This window comes from Giraffa tippelskirchi, chromosome 13, assembly GCF_054371585.1.
Source record: "Giraffa tippelskirchi isolate mGirTip1 chromosome 13, T2T-mGirTip1v1.2.pri, whole genome shotgun sequence".
Taxonomy (NCBI): domain Eukaryota; kingdom Metazoa; phylum Chordata; class Mammalia; order Artiodactyla; family Giraffidae; genus Giraffa; species Giraffa tippelskirchi.
Window position 1 is genome coordinate 37,420,932 of NC_137287.1, and position 18,714 is coordinate 37,439,645.

At 58.3% G+C, this 18,714-nt stretch overlaps 3 protein-coding genes across 73 annotated transcripts in view; 1 reads left to right on the plus strand and 2 right to left on the minus strand.

Annotated features, from left to right (window-relative positions):
- The window catches only part of DNAAF8 (dynein axonemal assembly factor 8), a 15,314-nt gene extending 14,358 nt beyond the window's left edge, over positions 1-956 (minus strand). For 11 of the 49 annotated variants that reach the window (XM_081554836.1, XM_081554819.1, XM_081554808.1 and 8 more), the window contains exon 1: positions 381-577. The gene's annotated coding sequence lies outside the window, so the exon portion shown is untranslated. Of the gene's footprint in view, positions 1-163; positions 278-353; positions 578-874 lie in introns of those variants that run through there. The other 38 variants (XM_081554844.1, XM_081554816.1, XM_081554804.1 and 35 more) reach the window with 9 other exon arrangements.
- Positions 957-1,127: 171 nt separating this feature from the next.
- Positions 1,128-15,999, plus strand: ANKS3 (ankyrin repeat and sterile alpha motif domain containing 3). Of its 20 annotated transcripts, none has more exons than XR_014072682.1 (17): positions 1,128-1,549; positions 2,379-2,680; positions 3,611-3,869; positions 3,966-4,087; positions 5,253-5,334; positions 7,164-7,299; positions 9,425-9,583; positions 11,283-11,420; positions 11,792-11,901; positions 12,185-12,352; positions 13,568-13,692; positions 14,117-14,258; positions 14,441-14,613; positions 14,746-14,953; positions 15,319-15,402; positions 15,495-15,584; positions 15,672-15,999. XR_014072682.1 is itself a non-coding variant. In XM_081554772.1 (17 exons), exons 2-16 carry the CDS (start codon positions 2,511-2,513, stop codon positions 15,572-15,574), a joined length of 2,034 nt encoding a protein of 677 aa, XP_081410898.1. In that variant the 5' UTR covers positions 1,128-1,549; positions 2,379-2,510; the 3' UTR covers positions 15,575-15,584; positions 15,652-15,999. The 20 variants fall into 20 exon arrangements, 16 of the variants coding, with proteins under 16 accessions (XP_081410898.1, XP_081410899.1, XP_081410900.1 ...); XR_014072683.1 differs by having other exon boundaries at positions 3,611-3,809; positions 15,652-15,999; XR_014072684.1 differs by having other exon boundaries at positions 3,611-3,809.
- Positions 16,000-16,178: 179 nt separating this feature from the next.
- Positions 16,179-18,714, minus strand: NUDT16L1 (nudix hydrolase 16 like 1). Of its 4 annotated transcripts, none has more exons than XM_081554846.1 (4): positions 18,553-18,714; positions 18,211-18,465; positions 17,279-17,501; positions 16,179-16,449 (listed from the first exon to the last, which is right to left on the minus strand). In XM_081554846.1, the coding sequence occupies exons 1-3, from the start codon at positions 18,703-18,705 to the stop codon at positions 17,280-17,282; spliced, it is 630 nt and encodes a 209-aa protein (XP_081410972.1). In that variant the 5' UTR covers positions 18,706-18,714; the 3' UTR covers positions 16,179-16,449; position 17,279. The 4 variants fall into 4 exon arrangements, with proteins under 4 accessions (XP_081410972.1, XP_081410973.1, XP_081410971.1 ...); XM_081554847.1 differs by having other exon boundaries at positions 17,279-17,381; positions 18,211-18,471; XM_081554845.1 differs by having other exon boundaries at positions 18,211-18,471.

An 18,714-nucleotide genomic window follows, 5' to 3' on the forward strand; every position in this document is an offset into this window, starting at 1 on the left:
TGGTGTGATGGCACTTCAGAGCCGGCGTCTTGAGAGTACTTGCAGCCTGAGAGGCCTCTGTCACTATCAAATGGGAAGAGAACACTCATGCCCCAGCCCTGGCCCCCAATAAGGGAAGCAGCAGGCAAGGTGAATGGGGGCTTTTTGCTTTTTCTGTGCTCACAGGAGTGGGGCAGGAGCTTGGTGTACCCTGATCTGGGAACAGCAAGGCAGATCTGGTATATACATCACGGGATGTTCTCCGGCTGCAGGGCAGATCAGAGGGCAACAGAATCACCTGGTTGAAGGGGACAATCAGAGACTCTTAAGTTCTCCAGGAGGACAAGGCAACAGAGGAGGAAAAGGAAGAGCACCTAAGAGCTCAGAGGAGTATAAAGTACCCAACGTGTTGGAGGAAGTTTTCAGTTGCTGGAGCTTGCGGTGCAAACGGACCAGACCGTGAAGGGTCCTGAACGCCAGGTTGAGGAGCGTCGCTCACCACACGGACTGCCTCAGGCAGCACGAACCAGCAGCCCCAGTCCGGCAGAATCCTGACCGCGCCTCCACGTCCGTTTCTTGGCTGTAGCCCGTTAGCCCCGCCCGCCGCCCCGCCCCCGGCCCCCTCCCGCCGCCCCGCCCCCGGCCCCTCCCGCCGCCGGACCGCGGGTTGTTATGACAACTAGACGCCACCGTCCACTCGGGTGGGGCTTTTAAATTCTAAAGTTCGGAAACAGGAAACCCTACTATCGCGCGTCCTCCCACCGATTCCCCGGCTTGTTTCCCCAGCCCCCCCCCCCCGTCCACCTCCCAACATTTATCTCCGCAGCTGCGGCCTCGGCCTCGGCTTCCGCCTCTCTTCCCGGCCCTGACAGGGACGAAAACGGCCCCGCCGCACCTCTTCGGTCGTGTTCTCCCGCTTGGGCAGCGGGGCGATTACTGAGGCCGTCGCCGCCTTCGGAATCCCGCTCAGCAGAGTCTTACGTCACTGGACGGCCAACTCTTTCCCACCCACCGTTCCCCCCCCACCCCCGCTCCTCTTTCGGGACTTGGCGCGTCCTGCCTCTCCTGAAACACGATTGGTTCCCCTGGCCAGCGGAGGGGCGGGACAAGGCGGACTTCCCCTGCTCATTGGCTGCCGTGGGCGTCACGCAGCGAGCCGGGTGAGCTGACCGGAAGGTCCGGGTGCGAGACGGACGAGAAATCCACAGCGCCGGGAGAAGCCGGAGGAAACCCGCGAGCGTCCCGGCGTGCTCCGCGCTTCCCGCAACCACTTCCGGGGCGGGAGCGGGCCGCTGGGTCCGCGCGCTGTGGCGGCGACCGGCGCGGAGGGGGCCTGGGCGGGCGCGGCCCAGGGAGCGCGGCGTTGGCGGCGAGCGGCAGCCTCAGGGCTGCCCGGGGCCCGAGGCTCAGCGCTGGGAGGCTCTGCGGCGGCCCGGCCCCTGCCTGGTTGCTAGCACCTGCTGCCCGTTCGCCGGGCGTCCCAGCCCTGCCACTGGTTCGCCGCGGGAATTTACAGCTCCGAGCGTCCTCTTCGCAGCTGAGGAGCCGGGAAGGAAAAGCCACGTGCGGGGTAAGGTTACTGGGAGGAGGCGTCGGCGCTTGGGTAGTTCCCTAGGTTACCCTCCCCGGGGCCGAGAATGAGGCGGGGATGCTTGGAGGCCGCGGAAGGCCCACGCCCCGGGGCAGGACGCGGTGCCCTCGGGCTTTTACAGACCTCCTCCCTGTGGGCGTGACGGTCACCACCAACGTCATTTGTTGCTGTTATTTACTTACTTTGGTGTGCTTTAAAAGTAACGGATATTTAGCATTTTACCTAACTGACAGAACGCAAAGGTATAAGAAAAATTAAAAGATCTCATTCCCAGTGCTACTTCCTGGAGACAAATTCTAGAAGCGATAGGCAAAAGATTTTCAACAAGTATACGTGATATATACCTGCATATGACTTTGTTCCTAAGGAATATCCCGTCGTTTTAGAGCGTCTGGCATGGAGCAGGGTGATAAAGTAGCTTTATGGTCCCTGGGCATCCGAGTTCTCCCTCCATGATTCTGATAGCCCCTCAGCGTTGTGCCCGGTTTCAGATAGTTGAAAGTGAAAGTCGCTCAATCGTGTCTGACTCTGCGACCCCGTGGACTGTCCATGGAATTCTCTAGGCCGGAGTACTGGAATAGGTAGCCTTTCCCTTCTCCAGGGGATTTTCCCAATCCAGGGATTGAACCCAGGTCTCCCGCATTGCGGGCGGATTTTTTACCAACTGAGCAAGCCTCCAATAAAAGAGAATGTGGGTCCCACCCTGGAGGAGGCATTTGGAGTAGAAGAGACACCCCCAAAGAAGGCTGAAGGGGTGTTCTGAAAGGGGCACAGAACTGACACTCAGCTGATTTGGATTCTTGTTCAGGTTCGGTGGCCAGGATCGTTCAGCTGCCGTGGGCAGCAGTCTGCTGCAGCAGGAGTGTGACCATCGAGTTTCCTCCCCTGGAACTACCAGGAAGGAAAGACCCAGCCGACCCCAGCATCCCCCTCCACAGCGATGTCGGAGCTCAGTGATGATGCCAGCGAGCCAGAGCTGCTGAACCGCAGCCTGTCCATGTGGCACGGTCTAGGCATGCAGGTCGGCCGGGAGGAGCCAGCTGTCCCCCTGGATCTTCACACAGCGGCTTCCATTGGCCAGTACGAGGTGGTGAAGGAGTGTGTACAGCGGTAAGAGGTCTTGGGAGGCGTTCCTTCCTCTTGGGTGTTTGAGCGCCACGGCCCAGATCCCAGGTGGAGCCATCAGGAGGCTGGTGAGGCCTGGCCCACAGCTGTAGACGTTAACCCATGGGTAGATTATGGACTTCCCTGGTGGCTCAGACGGTAAAGCGTCTGCCTACAATATGGGAGACCCAGGTTCAGTCCCTGGGTTGGGGAAGATCTCCTGGAGAAGGAAATGGTAACCCACTTCAGTATTCTTGCCTGGAAAATCCCATGGAAGGAGGAGCCTGGTAGGCTACAGTCCATGGGGTCACAAAAAGTTGGACACAACTGAGTGACTTCACTTCAGATTAACTGCTGCTTCTCTCAGGCAATTGTCAGGGATGGTTTAGGCTGGACACCAGTGAGAAAGGCAGTTTTGAATAGTAGTGTGTAATCAGTAGTGTCTCGGCCTCAGGGCTGCTGACAAGCTAGGCCAGCTCCTCCTTTGCTCTGTGGGGCGTTTTGTGCACCTCCAAATGCAGAGCAGCATGCCTGGCCTCCCTCCGCCTCCTGGACACCAGTAGCCTTTCCCTTCACAGTTGTGACAGCCAAAAAATGTCTCCAGGCTTTGCCAACCATCCTTTGGGGGCAGAACCTCCCCTGGTCGAGAACCATCTCTGTGGCTGGTAGGAGGAAAGAAGAGCTGACCTTGGGGTAGGAAGGGAGTACAGACGAGAACAAGAAATTGGAGCACAGAGGCAAACTCAAGGTAGTTTGCAGAGGCAGTGGTCCAGAAAGTGGAGTCAACCCCGAACCCCTGTGATGTCCAGTGTGGCAATTGACTCTGCTTCCTATCAGCACTCCCCACTCTTTCTCTTGGCCTGGCCTGGCCACTGGGTTTGGTAAATCCCACGTGTGCGATGGCTGGCATGTCTAGCATGTCTTGCATTTGTTTAGGAGAGAGTTAGATTTGAATAAGAAGAACGGTGGTGGCTGGACCCCGCTGATGTATGCCTCCTACATTGGACACGATACCATCGTGCACCTCCTGCTCGAGGCGGGGGTCAGTGTGAATGTGCCAACCCCGGAAGGGCAGACTCCGCTGATGCTGGCTTCCAGCTGTGGCAACGAGAGCATCGCCTATTTCCTCCTCCAGGTGAGCTACGAGGGCCTCAGGCTGCTTGGCAGAGAGGGAACCACTGCAGCGTGTGCTCCGGTAATCACTTCGATTCTTTCAGTGTGATGGCCTAGAGGGTTCCTGCCCTATGTGGAGGAGACGCGGCCTTAACAGGCATTCTCTGTTCTCTTGAAGCAAGGTGCGGAGATGGAAATGAAGGACATTCAGGGCTGGACTGCCCTCTTCCACTGCACCAGTGCTGGGCACCAGCAGATGGTCAAGTTCCTTTTGGACAGTGGAGCGAACGCCAACGTGAGGTCATTACCAGGTCGTCAGCGGCTGTGGGAGTCAGGTGGTCACGTCTGACTGAGGAGGACAGCTGGCGAGGCAGCTAGAGGCCAGAGTGTGGGAGCCCCTGCCTCGGTGTGACAGGCTCAAGACCTGGGGTGGAGGGGACAGTCCCGCCCAGGGCAGAGGCACAGGGAGCATCCTGGCTTTCTCGTGTATCTGTCAGGTGACACTCGGTGCAGCACTTTAAGCTGTGTGTGCCTTCTTTATCTGAAAAAAGGATGGCAGTGCCTGTGTCACGGGATCGTTAGAAGAATTATATGTCCTGTCATATGCCAGGGGCCTAACATAGTGAGTGGCACTGACACGTGTTAAATGCCAGTCCCTTGCTCTTTCTTGCTTTCTGTGTGTGTATACGTCTATATCATTCCACATACATGTATGAAGTGATACTTCGAAAGCGCTCTTGAGTTTTTTAAGCTGGAAGTAGTGTTGCTGTCTAAAGCCTGTCACCATGATAATCCTCTTTCAACCCAGCATCTACCTGACACTGCACACCCTGGCTGGTGTCAGCCGGGGTCACACACTGTAGGTTTCCAGCCCATTAAGAAAGAAAAAAAGGGCTTCTCATTAAATTGCAACTCGTTTATTGACATTCTGACTTCAGTGATGCTAAAACGTGGAAACTATGTGTCTTCAAACATGAAAACCAGTGGTTAGCTTGCTTCCTGTCTCCTAGACTGGGTGACACTAGTCAGATCCAGGTGGTGCTCTGAAGAGGTGAACACACACCTGGTGTAGTTCAGCTCTGAGTTAAGCATAAGCAAGCACCAGGTATATATGGTGAGGGCAGGGTCAACTGTTAGTCCTGGAGTCCCGGGAGGGTTCCTGGAGGGTCTTGATCTGCAAGGTGGGGTATCTGGAGAGGTAGAGAGGAGGTGCTCACTGTCTGTGAGCAGTGAGGGGCAACAGCTGCTTTTTGCTGTGGTTAAGTGGAGGTTCGGATCACAGCAAGTGGAAACAGCTATGAAGGAGCAGGGACAGGAAGTGGATTGTCTTTGGAACAAAAGACTAGCACTGGGGGTAGAAGCCAAGGGAGCCCTCCAGGCTGGGGTGGTCTTCGCTGTCGCTGAGGTTTTGTCTGCAGCAGGGGACTCCCCCTGCTCGTTGTCTGACTGTGGTGCCCCCCTGCAGGGAGCCGGTGTATGGATTCACTCCGCTGATGGAAGCTGCAGCCGCCGGCCATGAGATCATCGTGCAGTATTTTCTGAATCATGTGAGTGACCCTGTTTATTAGCTTGAAAGTCTGTCACAGCAGCTGAGGCATCTTATCACCAAACTATACACTGCAGGAGAACTTTTTCCTACACAGAAATAACGGCTCTGCATCCATTCATTCAGCACAGTTTTCACCGAGTATCTGTATACCCAGTGCTGAGTGCCGCTTTAGGCATTAGGAGTCCAGTCGTGAGTGAGGATAGACACCTATTCCTATAATAACTTTGAAAATACTGTTATTTGAAAAGTTGGAAAAAATTTTAAAACAGTAAATAGCACTCATCATTCTATCACTTACAAAATTTGTACAGAATCAGGAGGCCACCCCCATTCCTCCTCAGGATGCCCACTGGGTTGATAAAAGACCACGTCTATAGACACCTGCAGACACATGGCTTTATGCTTTGAATGAAATGGGATTCTATTGTATATTTGCTCTGCAGATTCTGAAAAGTAACTTAATGTGACATAGACATTGTACCCTTTTATGGTATTCCATACAATATCCATGCCATAGTTAGTTAAATCAGTTCCTTATTAGTAGATTGAGGTTTCCAACATTTTGCAATTACAGGCAGTGCTCCAGGAAATATCTTGGCACACACAGCTTTAGCATGCATGCAGTTATTTCTGTAGGCTGTATTTCTGTTTTTATAAATTCTTTAAAAATTTTGATTTTAATTGGAGGGTAATTGCTTTACAGTGTTGTGTTGGTTTTCTGCCTGTTGTCATGCTCAGTCATGTCTGACTCTTTGTGACCCCATGGATTGTAGCCCACTAGAGGTTCATGGGATTCTCCAGGGAAGAAGACTGGAGGGGGTTGCTCTTTTATATGTGTGTGTGTGTGTGTGTGTGTGATTTTATTTATTTATTAAGCTGTGCTGGGTCTTAGTTGGGTCATGTGGGATCTTAGTTCCCTGACTAGGGGTCAAACCCAGGTGGGGTTCCTGCTTGGGAGCATGGAGTCTTAGCCACCGGACCATCAGGGAGGTCCCTGGGACTTCTGCATCATAAAATGTTAACATGCTGTCTCTCTAAAAAAGCATTTGGGGACAGCACCTGCACATGTAAAAATCTGGACGAGACAAAAGGCACACATGCGCCTGCCCCCTGCCTCCGCTTCAGTCTCCGTCTCCATGCTCTCCCCACGGCTGCTCCCCAGCTTGTTTGTTTTTTAAACTGGTCTGTCCTGGCTTGTTCTCCACCAGTGGATGTAAAGCTCTCTCCTCTCGTGCGTGGCAGCGTAGTGCTCCCTTGTAGGGTTGAATCAGGTTCCCGAACCTTGGCCTGCAGATGGCATCAGGTCATGTCTGCCGTCACTCAGCGCCCTGCAGGAGGTCTGCACACATACATCACACACGTGTGTGACCATGTCTGTACAGTTGGTCACTGAAAGCAGGAGTTTGGGATGTAGCTTAAGGACAGCCTTCACTTGGACGTGGCCAGATGGCTGTGCAGAGAGCAGGTTGTACCAACCTGAACCCTGTTCATGGCAGTGAGAACCACTGTGAATAATGAGGCACTTTAAACATGCAGAGCGGTACAGAAGATAACGCCAATACAACCCCCACATGGACCCAGAGTTAACCACACTCCCCTGACCTTACAGTCTCCTCACGTGCTGTGTGCAGACTTGTTTTACACATTTTAAAGATTTATATATATAAATACGTGCTTATTTCTGCAATGACTCTGTCACTCAGCGCAGTGTGGTGCGTGTGGATGGGGTTCGCTCATCTCAGCCCTCTTCTCCAGGGTCTGCAGCCTGGAGCGAGGCTGCTTTGTGGGTGAGACTCGTAACTCTCCTTCTTCCGCAAACTGTCCCAGGGAGTCAAAGTGGACACAAGAGACCACAGTGGAGCCACAGCCCGGATGCTGGCCAAGCAGTACGGACACATGAAGATCGTGGGACTGATCGACGCCCACTCACCTTCTCTCCCCAAGAGCCTCTACCGGAGCCCAGGTACCTGTGTCTGCAGCCTGGCCTCTGCTGGCGCCCCCTCCTCCCCCTTGGCTAAGAGGGGAGGGACTGCCCAGCTGAGGATGGGGGCGAGAAGGGCAGCTCGCAGAGGGGATGGCTCTGGTTTTTGTTCCTTGGCTTTGCTTGTGGCGTGTGTTGCCACACAGATGTTTTAGTTTTGTGTCATGCTCATCAGTGTTGTATCGCCTAGAACTGCTTAGACAGAGGAAGGAGATTGATGTCTGTCCACAGGGCTGAGTTCTGCTGCCTGACTGGATTCTGTCATTGTTAGGAGTTTATAATAGTTTTATTTATTGATTCTCTAGTTTTTTTCCAGGTACACTACCATAAAAGCTGCACATAGAGACCAAATTTAATACTTTTTGCTGTGATTCTTATACCTCCGATTTCTTTGCTTTCATCACACTCACTCATCCCTCTAGTTCCCTGTTGAGTGAGGTGGAGGTAGTGGACTTTCACTTTGGCCCTAATCTTAGCAGAAATGCCACATTAGGTAATACGCTGGCTTGCAGAGTAAAGTTTGCATGTATGTCATCATGTTAGGAAAGTATCCATCATTTTCTGTATTCTTGAATGTCTTTATACGTGCCAAATTTTGTCAAAGGTGTTTTTAACATCTGTGGAGATGATTATGAATTTTCTCCTTAAACCTGTTAACACAGTATATTAATGAATTTTCTGAAAGTGAATCAACTTTACATTCTTGGCATAAATCCTACTCGGCATATTATTTTTAAATTATTTTTATTTGGCTGCGCCCAGTCTTATTTGCAGCATGTGGGATCTAGTTCCCTGAGCAGGGATCAAACCCTGGCCCCCTGCATTGGGGGCACAGAGTCTTAGCCACTGAACCACCAGGGAAGTCTCTTATTTTCTTAATGTGGTTTTGGATTCTGTTTGCTAGTATTTTATTAATTTTGTGTGGGCATTCATAACTGTTACTGGTCTGTGATTCTCTTTTGTTCTGTCTTTACCAGCTATAGGTCTCAGTATTGAACTTACTTCATAAGCAGAACTGGAAGCTCCCCTTCCTTTCTGTGCCCTAGAACGCTGTACGTAGCATTGGTCCCACATGGTCCTTGAAGGACTCTCCTGTGACCCTCTCTGGGCCTGGCCTTTGCCCTCGTTTCTCTTCTGTGTGGTTCTCTTGACCCGCTAGTCTCTGTGCGGTGAATGGGGTGCGCTGAGCCCCTGCGCTCAGGAAGTGGCCACTGGCTCCTCCCTGCCCTCTGCACCGCGCTGGGGCGTGGGGTTCGCCTGGTTGTGTCTCTTCCGCCGAAGGACAGGGGCTGCGGCAGCTCAGCATCATGCAGCCACCTTTGCCTTGGTTCCCCTCCCTGAATGTTCATGTTTTGTGGCTCCTTCACCCTCTGCTTGGACGGCCCCAGTGTCCTCCTGGCGGCGTGGATCCTGGAGTGTGAGGGAGCAGTCCACTCGGGGTCACTGCCCCAGCTTGGGAGCACTCAGGCAGCGGCCGGCTGAGCCTGCAGTTCACGTCTCAGTGAGCTGTTCCTCTCCCGGGCCCCGCTCTGCCCAGCTCCCCTCTGTCTAGGCAGCACACGCCACCCCGGGGATGCGGTGCTCACCAGGGGCTTCTGTCTCTGCCCCAGTCCTCTGGCTCCAGAGCGAGACCCTCCCCAACGGGAGCTTCTACCAATAAGTTGCTGAATTGTGCCCTCTAAACATCACGATGTTTGGAAAATGATGAAAAGCTATAAAGTGCTGACGACTGTGGTCAGTCACACTGAGCTCTTCAGCTCAGATGGGTGGTGATTTGAAAAATTTGGTAAAACAACACACAGGCCTTCACATGGCCCTTGTTTCCCAGTACGTTGTTGAGGTTGAGAGTACACACTTGAGGAGAGGAGGATGCGCTGGACCCCCATGATGCTTAGCAGTCTTGTGTCACCCCTTCCCCACCACATCCCTGTGGCTCCCCGAGCACTGGACCTGCCCACTGTGGCATTTCTTACAGGTGACAGCCCGGGAACACTTTCCTTAATTTAGGAAAATCAGTTACGATGATTTTTCTTCCAGCTCATTATGAAGATTAATAGTTTAGTCCATCACTGGTCAGGCTGTGTGAATCTTGGTGTTTGACCCACAGACAAATACGATGATCTGAGCTCTTCAGACGAGTGTGGCCCTGTCCCTCAGCGACAGAGGCCCTGCCGCAAGAAGGGACTCAGCATCCACGAGGGGCCGCGAGCTCTGGCCCGGATCACGGCCATCGGACTCGGAGGCCGGGCACAGCAGCCTCGCTACGGTGAGCGCCCCACGACCCCGGAGCCCAGGATCCTGTCCCAGAGAATGAGCGCTCAGGCTTGCGACATGGGGGCCTCAGGCAGCCGGGTGGGAGCAGCCACTTGAGGACTCAGAATGGGTCACAGGTTCGGAGGCACACCAGGCCCCGGCTGGCTCTTTGGTCCATCCTTTAAGCTTCCTTTCTGTCAGGCAGAATTACAAATAGAACTTTCTCTCCTGGAGGAGAAGCGTCACTGAGCTCAGATCTGTTCCTCAAGGGGGTGGGTCTCATGGGGGTGAGAACTGTCAGAAGGTAAACACACCTGGTGGGCCAGAACCTCAGACCCCAAGTGTCCAGAACCCCTGAGCTTTGTCAGACCGTCTGCTCCTGAGTGTTGAGTGCAGTGCTCTTGAGGAGCACAGATGCTGAGTTCTTGGGACACGTCGGGGTTGACGCGCTCGTGCTGGTCTAGCCATGTAACCAGATTTGGGTGTGGTGTCTTGCTTATCAGTGACCAGGCCACTGGTCTAGCGAGCAGCCTTGGGAACTCCCTCCCAGCCAGGAGACCACGTGAGGACTTGATTCCCTTCTCAGACCCTTGGGTAGGGATCCTGGCCCTGACTAGGAACTCCAAGCCCGCCTCCTCCCAGAGCCGGGGGCTGACCAAGAGCTGGTGCCTCAGGCGAGGGTGCGGGCGGCTCATCTTGGCAGCTGGGAGTGCAGGACTCTGGGGTGAGGTCTGTTCCTTTGGGGGAGCCCAGGCCACCTGTCCTGCCTGCGCTGTGGCAGGGGTCGGGTAGGGTGGGATGGGGTTGATGGTGGGAAGGAGCGCCCCCCAGTCTCTTAGCTGCGGCCTTTCAGGAGATTGCTTTTCCTCTTACACTGTGTGATAGTTTAACTTTTTGTAAGCATGTATATTCTCTTCTCCAGCAGTTAAAAAACATTTTTGAATGGTAAAAGTATAAAGAAGAAAATAAGTTAACCCTGGTTCCACCAGCCAGGCGCTCTTGTGCGCACACACACTTCCTGTGGGGAGGGGCAAGTGAGGTGAGAGTTGCTCAGTTGTGTCCAACTCTTTGCGACTCCATGGACTGTACAGTTCATGGGATTCTCCAGGCCAGAATACAGGAGTGGGTAGCCTTTCTCTTCGCCAGGGGATCTTCCCAACCCAAGGATCGAACCCAGGTCTCCCGCGTTGCAGGCGGATTCTTTACCAGCTGAGCCACCAGGGGGGCCCGGGGAGGGGCAAAGCGGGAGTTAAACGCTTGGGTTTGTGTCTTGCCTCTCCCCCTCGTTTTCTCACAGGCAGATACACTCACAAGTTATACTTCACTGTCTCGCTGTTAACGTTTAGCCAGAGTTCCTCACCTTCTGCTCAGTCAGGTCGTTTGGCCAGGGGTGTGTGTTTCCAGCTACAGGAACGCTTTGCGGCACAGTTCTCCTTTGGCCCAGCAATCTGTTAACACAGCTTATGGTCTCCTCTCAGCAAGGCATCAGTCTGGCCGGAGGGAGAGGTGGCCGTGCACAGCTGTTGGGCACACACTTGTCGGGGACCCGTTAGAGCCTGTCGATGGCACGGCTTGTCCAGGTTGCAGCAGCAAGTGGACAGTGCCGTCCTGGGGCTCCGCTCCCCGAGGTCCCAAGGAGGAGGTGGTCGCGTGCAGGAGGAAGGGCCTGCCTCTTGTATGCGGGGGCTTTATGTGCCCCATTCTGTCCACAGAGCAGGTGCCTCCCCGGGGCTATGTCAGCTTCAACAGCAGCGATGAGCACCCCCTGGAGGGGGGCGGCCTGTGCTACAGGGACGTCACCTCGCCCATCAACGAGCGGGACGTGGAGAGCAGCAGCAGCAGCAGCCGCGGTGCGCTCCCCCAGCGGGCTGGGGTGGGGGAGAGGGTGGGGACTCCTGAGGAGGAGTCTGACATGAGGCCAGGGTCTCTGAGCAGGTCCGGGGGTCAGTCTAGACAAACAGGGCTCGCCCCTGGAGTGACGAGTCCTCGGGAACGTCGGTGTGTTCCTGTGCCGCCCGCCCCACAGCTGTGCCCGCTCCGTGTGATGCCTGGGTCTCCCCGAGAACAGGGCAGATGAGCCCTGCTGTGTGTGGAGGGTGCGCAGGCCCAGCAGTCAGCATGGAGCAGAAGCGACAGGGAGGGAGGGCAGGGCAGTGGCTGGGCTGGGGGGCGTTGCCATGGCCAGGACTGTGCTCAGGCGCCCTCATCTCCCCTCCGTCAGAAGAGCAGGCCTTCTCTGCCAACCCTGGGGTTGCACGGAGCAGCAGCAGCAGCGAGGGCCTGGCCCGGGCCCCCGGACTCAGCAGCGAGGCCTCCCTGGAGAGCAATGAGGTGACCCTGCCCTGCCCTCCCCTCCCCTGCCCTCCCCCTCTTTCCCGGCGCCGTGGGGGTGCCTGACGGTTCAGCCAGGTGAGCGGGGCTGTCAGGCTATCTCAGAGGCATCTGGAGCTCCATGGGACCTCGGTGGCAGGCGGGGGTTTGGTGAAGGTTCAGACCTCCCAGTGTCCCCAGGAGGTGAGGGAGCGCGGGGATGAGGCCAGACGCTGGCGGTGGAGTGGGGAGCAGAGCCTGGACGGGCTGGCCCAGTCACTGTAAGCACATGCCTCTCACACAGGATTCGGATCACGTGTGGAGAAGCTCGGTTCGCAAACAAACTAAAAGTTATGTGAAGACCAAGAACCGTTACAGCAGCAGCGACAGCCAGTGGGCTCCCAGCACCATGATGTCCTGTGTCCCAGGAGCAAGTCCCCAGACCCAGAGGCCCCCCTATTCAGGACCCCAGGTAAAACCCTGGGCGTGCTCTGACTTCTGAGGCGTTTATTGGTACTTTCTGTGGGCCGGCACTGTTGACAAGGGTGGGGCGGGATTCTCCACATGACCTAGAAGACTACTCAGGCTGAGAGGGTTCACGCTGGGGAGAGGGGCCAGGTGTCGGTCTGTCCCCTCCACGGAGGTTCCTATCTCACCGCCTGGTTTCCATGCTCATCTTAGCCTCCCTGAGCCTGGGGAGGAGAAACAGTGGACCAGCATCATAGTACTGACGTCAGGCGACAGGGACAAGCTGCACAAGAGGCAGAGACAAGGTGACACTCAGGACTGTCCCCTGTACGGTCACTGAGGCCACAGCAGAAGAAACCCTGGAGGAAGGCTACAGGTATGCGAGTGCAAGTTAAGAAAAAATAACCTCTGAGATCCTGGACGTTTTGGTTTTGGGATCTAAGCACTCATGCATCAAACGCCAGGCATTGGTACTTCCAGCCTGGACCTCAGTGATGCTGGGGAGGCCAGGTTTCCACACCACAGACAAGAAGCAGGACAGGCTGCACTGGGGCCAAACAATCAGCCAGGTAGGGGCCGTGCGCTGGTCCCAGCAAAAGTATTGGGGATCATCCTTCCTGGCAAAAGCCAGATGTTCCTAGTTTGATCAAAAAATGCATCTGCACATCCAAGAAGCCGAGTCAGCTCTAAGTTGGTTAAACTCAGAGCCACACCTGGACACATCACCATCAGTGTCAGAAAATAGTCCTGGAGCAACAGACGCGTGGCTCAGCACAGATGCGGGGACCTCCAGACGATTTAACAGTGTATTTCTCATCAGAATCCACGGGGCCCAGAAAACATGGGATGACATGTTAACCAGGGACACGACATCCCGTGAAGCCTCTCCCCCAGATCAAAGGGGATGCAGAGACAGTCCCAGGCAGCGGAGACTGAGGGCCACTGCTGCAGCCTGCCAGGGGCTGAGCTTCCTGCTGAAGTGAAGAGGCTGGCCTAGAACACCGATGGGCTGACCGTGTCCCTGGACGCCCTGAGGACGTGCCTGAGGACGTGCCTGAGGACACGGAGTGGACAACCTGGGCTCCCTGCCAGGCCTGGGGGTCAGCAGGCTCAGGACAGGCCGGGTGCTGAGTGGGAGGACGGTGGCCCGCGTGCAGGGTGGGCCTTTCCCTCCCACGTCTTCACGGCCGCCTGTCTGACCCGTCCTGCTCACCCCCAGGACCTCGCCACACTGCTGGAGCAGATCGGCTGTCTCAAGTACCTGCAGGTGTTTGAGGAGCAGGATGTAGACCTCCGCATCTTCCTGACCCTCACCGAGAGTGACCTGAAGGAAATCGGCATCACGTGAGTGCAGGCCTCTGTGGCCAGCTGAGGTTGCAGCTCCCAGTATGGGGGGGGTCACCCCATCCACAGGCAGCTTCTCCCTGCCGTCAGCTGCCTTCCATTCCAGTGGCTGCTCCCGGCTCAGATACCATCGGCCTGGGTCCCGAGACCCGAGCTGGCCTGGCGGATGCTGGTGTGCTCAGGGCATCCAGACGCTTCCCACCACCCACCCTGAGAGCGTCTGAGCAGCCCAGCTCCCTGTGCCGTGAGATCCAGGCAGGGTGAGGGGTCACGACTCCCTGGGACACTCCTGTCCTCTCTCCCAGGATCCTGGGGGCTCCCTGCCCCTTTCAAAGCTGGGGTCTCTATAGGGGACGGTCTTGGCAGGATGGCCCGCAGAACTGCCACGTACGGCAGGTGCTGAGAGGCGTCCTCCCTGCTGCAGGCTGTTTGGGCCCAAGAGGAAGATGACGTCTGCCATCGCCCGCTGGCACAGCAGCGCCCGTCCCCCCAGTGACGCCCTGGAGCTGGCCTACGCTGACCGGCTGGAGGCCGAGATGCAGGAGCTTGCCATCCAGCTGCACAGAGTGAGGGCGGCGCTGGGGCAGGGGCAGCAGAGAGCAGCAGCCAGGAGGGCGGGCGCAGGCGGCATGCTGTAGGGCTCGGGGCAGGGCTCTGACAGAGATGGGCCCCCAGATCAGGAGAGGAGGAGGCAGGCGTGCAGGCCGGGGAGGGTACGCAGCCTGAGGCACTCTCCTGCCCGCCACAGCGCTGCGAGGAGGTGGAGGCCATGCGGGGCCTGGTGTCCCAGGAGCAGGAGCTGCGGGCCGTGGTGGAGAGCTGCCTCCTGGAGCAGGACGGTGCCCGCAAGGATGTCCACGCACAGCTGCAGGAGACCTGGGCCCTTGCCCGGGACGCCACGCTTGTCTTGGACCAGCTGCGGTGAGTGGGTGTCCAGCTGCCCCCCTCCCAGGCCAGCGCCAGGCTCTGTCCGTTTCCTCTGGATTTCCCACCAGTGGGTGGTTTTCAGGGCCTCCTGGAGCAGCTGCCACCCCAGGCCATCCCTCCCCACAGGCAGCAGAGGGGCCCCCGTGGGCGTCCCTACCTAGGCGCTCAGGCTCACAGGTGGAGCCCACCCCACACTCCAGGCCCGCCCCAGTCTCAGCCTCACCAGCGCTTGGTGTCCTGTTCGGCAGAGCCTGTCAGGCCGAGCTGTCAGCCCGAGTGAGCCGGGACGAGTTCCTGCGTGAGGCCCCCCTAAGCCCAGGCCTCCCTGCAGCAGGTAAGGAGGGCGGTGTCCTGGCCATGGGGCAGGCGGACAAGGGTGGGACGCCTCCCAGGCTGGGTTTCACCACTTGTCTCAGTACAGTTGTCATGCGGACGCCTCCCCAGTCCCCTCACACTCCACACCTATGTCCTCATGGTTTCTCCCGGAGGGCCTCGGCTGCTGGCACCATCCAAGACGCCATAGCCCAGCAGGCTGGGCCCTCGCACACTGAGCCCTGGGGCCGGGCCCCTACTGGCTATCAGCTCTCTGCTTCACAAGCGTGCAGAGAACACACTGACCACAGGGACGTGTGGCTCTAGAGGGTCTGCAGTGGCTCAGGGCACCCAGAACCCACGCCCACCCGGCTCTCTGCTCCACAGACCCCAAAGGCTGGCAGGCCTCCTTGCAGGCCCTGAGCCTCCCCGAGCTGTCGGGAGCCCTAGAGGAGCAAGTCCGGGAGATGGGTGAGTCCAAGGGCTATAGCCCACCGGCCGCGAGGTCTGCTGTGCCTGTGCCCCAGGCTTGTGAAGCCGTGACTGTGCACTCCCGTACTCAGGGCGAGTCCTCTGCTCGGTGACCCAGAGCCTGGAGAAGTTGCAGGCGCTGAGCGGGAAAGAGAGCTGGCGGGAGCCGTAGCTGGGGGACGGTGAGTGTCTGTCGGCCACAGGTCCGGAGAGCAGGGTCGGCTGGGCGGCCGAGGGAGCCCCCTCCAGTCTGCCTCTTCCTTTCTCAGAACCGGACGTGGGGTGACTGATCCACCCTGAAGCTGTGTGCCCGAGGACAGGAAGGCAGCGAGCAGGCAGCTGCGGTGGCCAGAGGAGCAGGCCCCAGGAGCAGCAGCAGACAGGCGGGCCGGGGCCGAGGCCGGTGCAGGGCAGCGAGGCCCTCACCGAGGCGGGACGGGGCCTCTCCAGACCCGGGCTAAGGCCCGGAGCCGGCAGGGCCATGGGGAGCGTCCCCGTGCCACGCTGGGGTTCGCCCAGACGGGGAGGCCTGGGGCCCCTGGGCAGCGTAGGTCATTTGTGGGAAAATAAAACTTCCACTCTGGTGGTGCAGGTTCAGTGCTGGCCTGCGGTCCTGGCTGATGAGGCACAGCGAGGGGAGGGCGGTGCTGGGCGCGGGGCCACCGGGGTGACCTCCACTGCCCCATCCCTGGCCCTGTGGTGGGACCACTTGTGCACAGAGCCCCTCCCAACAAAGCTACCTAGCAAGTGAAGCACGCCCCAGAAAATCAGAGGACCAAGGTTCAGGTGTTTTATTACAGAGCCAGTGCTCCTGCCCACATGTGCCAGCACTGCACCAAGGCTCCAAGGTGGGTGCCCGGGCTGGGGCAGGAACCTGCTGTCCTTACCAGCCCAGGCCAGTGCAATGGAAACCGTCAGCTTCACTGAAGTCTTTCCATACCTAGGAGACTGCCTGTGGCGACCCTCCAGACCCGGGCAGCTCCACTGTTGTCACTGCACACTCGCTGGTGCTGCTGGACCGTCTCCTGGGGGCGCCCACAGAGGGTGCTGCGAACAGAGGGGGAGGCTCTCAAAGCAGGCCAGAGCAGAGCCACCCAGACCCGGGGGGGGGGGGGTAGCTTCTCAGTCTCCATGAAGAAACCACCGCATCAAGCTCGTGGCCCAGCGTCCACAGCGGGCAGGGCAACAGTAACCACGGGGAGGTGGCTGCACCCCACCTGGGAGGGGCAGGCAGCCTCGGCTCCACTCTGAAGGGGCCCAAGGCCCCACTCGGGCTCGGCCCCAGCCCTCAGATCCCTGGGAAGCAGTGAAGGGACACCTCTTGCGTCTACCCTGGGCCTGCAGCCAGGACCGAAGAACACACAGCTTCCCTGTCCCTCCAGCAGCTCCGTCTACACCTGGGCTCCATGGCCCTGCCTGTCTACAGGGACCAAACCCAAGGAGGTACAGCTCTGCAAACTCGCCACAAGTAAAGCTAACAAGCAGAATTCACAGTGTCACCTCCTGGCTCAAGCTTGGATTGGCCCTGGGCAGGATGCAGGAAAGAGGCAACCCAGTGGTGGCGGCCTCAAGAACAAAACTGCCCTGAGAACAGACCAACTTCTCCAGGGCTGTGTGGGTGCACCCACGGGGCCATCAGACAGCCCCTGGGCCCCCCAGTCCACAACGAGATGTGCAGAGTACGCCTCAGCATGGGTGTGCCCAGGCCGCCCCCCCAGGAACTGCTCGGGGCACTGGAGATGACAAGGTGCCCACTACCCCACAGTCAGGTGGGGCAAACGTAAAACATGCTAGAAGACACGCTGGCAGGAACACAGCCCACGGGCAGAGAGAGCTGGGGGAGGAGGCAGGGGCGACACAAGGGCACAGGAGGCACCTCAGGAGGAAGACGGGAGCAGCTTCTCCAGGGCTTTCTTCTGCTTCTCTGTGGCAGCGGCCAGGGCCTCGGCCAGCTTCTCCTCGGGCATCATGTTGAGCACCTTGAGGGCGAACAGGAGCTGGTACTTGGCCGTGCTGATGAAGGCATTGCTCAGGAAGTTGGGAAAGCCCCCGACTCGGTCCTTCTGGGTGTACAGAGGAACACGGACAAGTCCCAGTACCTGGGGACAGGAGACTAGGGTTGGGACCAGGCCCCACAGGGACGGCAGGGCCATTGCGGGAGGAGCTGGTGAGCCACTAGGCCAGGGACAGGGCAGCCAAGTTGCCGAGGACATAATGGGAGGCCCCAGCGGGTGGTGGGTAGCCAGCTGGCTCCCTCGGGGAAGTGCAGCCCCTCCCTTCCCCCAGCGAGTTTCACACACAGCCCCCATGCACGTACCCCGCCCCCAAGTCCCAGCCCTCACTCCCGGACGGGAAGCCCCCAGTCCAGACCCCATGCTCCCTCTTCCACCTGATGAATCCCAAACAACCCAAGTGTCACTCCCAGGCCTTCTAGGCGATGAAACCCACAACTAGAAAGAACCTTCGTGCCCCCACCACGAGAACCCAGACCTCTGTACTCTGCAGTTCACACCCCCCGGAGCAGGCACCGCCCCTTTCCAGCCTCCCACCGATCCCACGCCCCCACTCCCAGGATTGGCAATGGCAGGCAGCAAGGCAGATGGAACACAGCCCGGAGGGCGCCCCGGCCCGCCTCCCACCCTGCCCGGCCCCTGGTCCCTCTCCCCACCCCTAAGCTGAGACAGCGTCACCCTCCCAGCCCGGCCAGGGAACCCTCAGGGGGACGTGTTACCCATCGGTGCCTTCCGCGGGGCCAGAGCCAAACCCCGGGGCGGGGGGCGGGGCCCGGGGCCCGGGCGGCGGCCCCACCTCCAGGCCGTGGTCCCGCGAGTGCACCGCGCTGATCTCCACGGCATGCAGCTGCTCCAGCGTCAGCTGCCGCGCGTATAGGTGCGCCACGACGCGGTGCGGGCCCTCGGTCAGGTGCGAGCTCAAGTAGTCAGCCTCCGTGAGGCGCAGGCAGCCCAGGCCCAGGCCCAGCACCCGGTTCAGTCCGTCCTCCAGCGACCAGAAGCGCCGGTCCACGAAGCCCCCGGGGAAGCCCAGCAGCCCGTCGAAGCGCATCTGCATCTGCAACGGAGCGCCGGGTCACGGGCGCGGGTCCCAGCGGCGGCATCCCATCCCCGGCCGCCCGCACACCCGCGTCCTCACCAGCACCGAGAAGCGCATGGGGATGCGGCCGAAAAGCTGGCCCGGGTTCGCGGCGTAAAGCATGGCGTGGCACGAGTGGCTCCAGCCGGGGCCCAGGCGCATCGCCTCCACCCGACTGATCCGCTTCAGCTCCGGTACCGCCGCCGCCGACATCTTGGCACC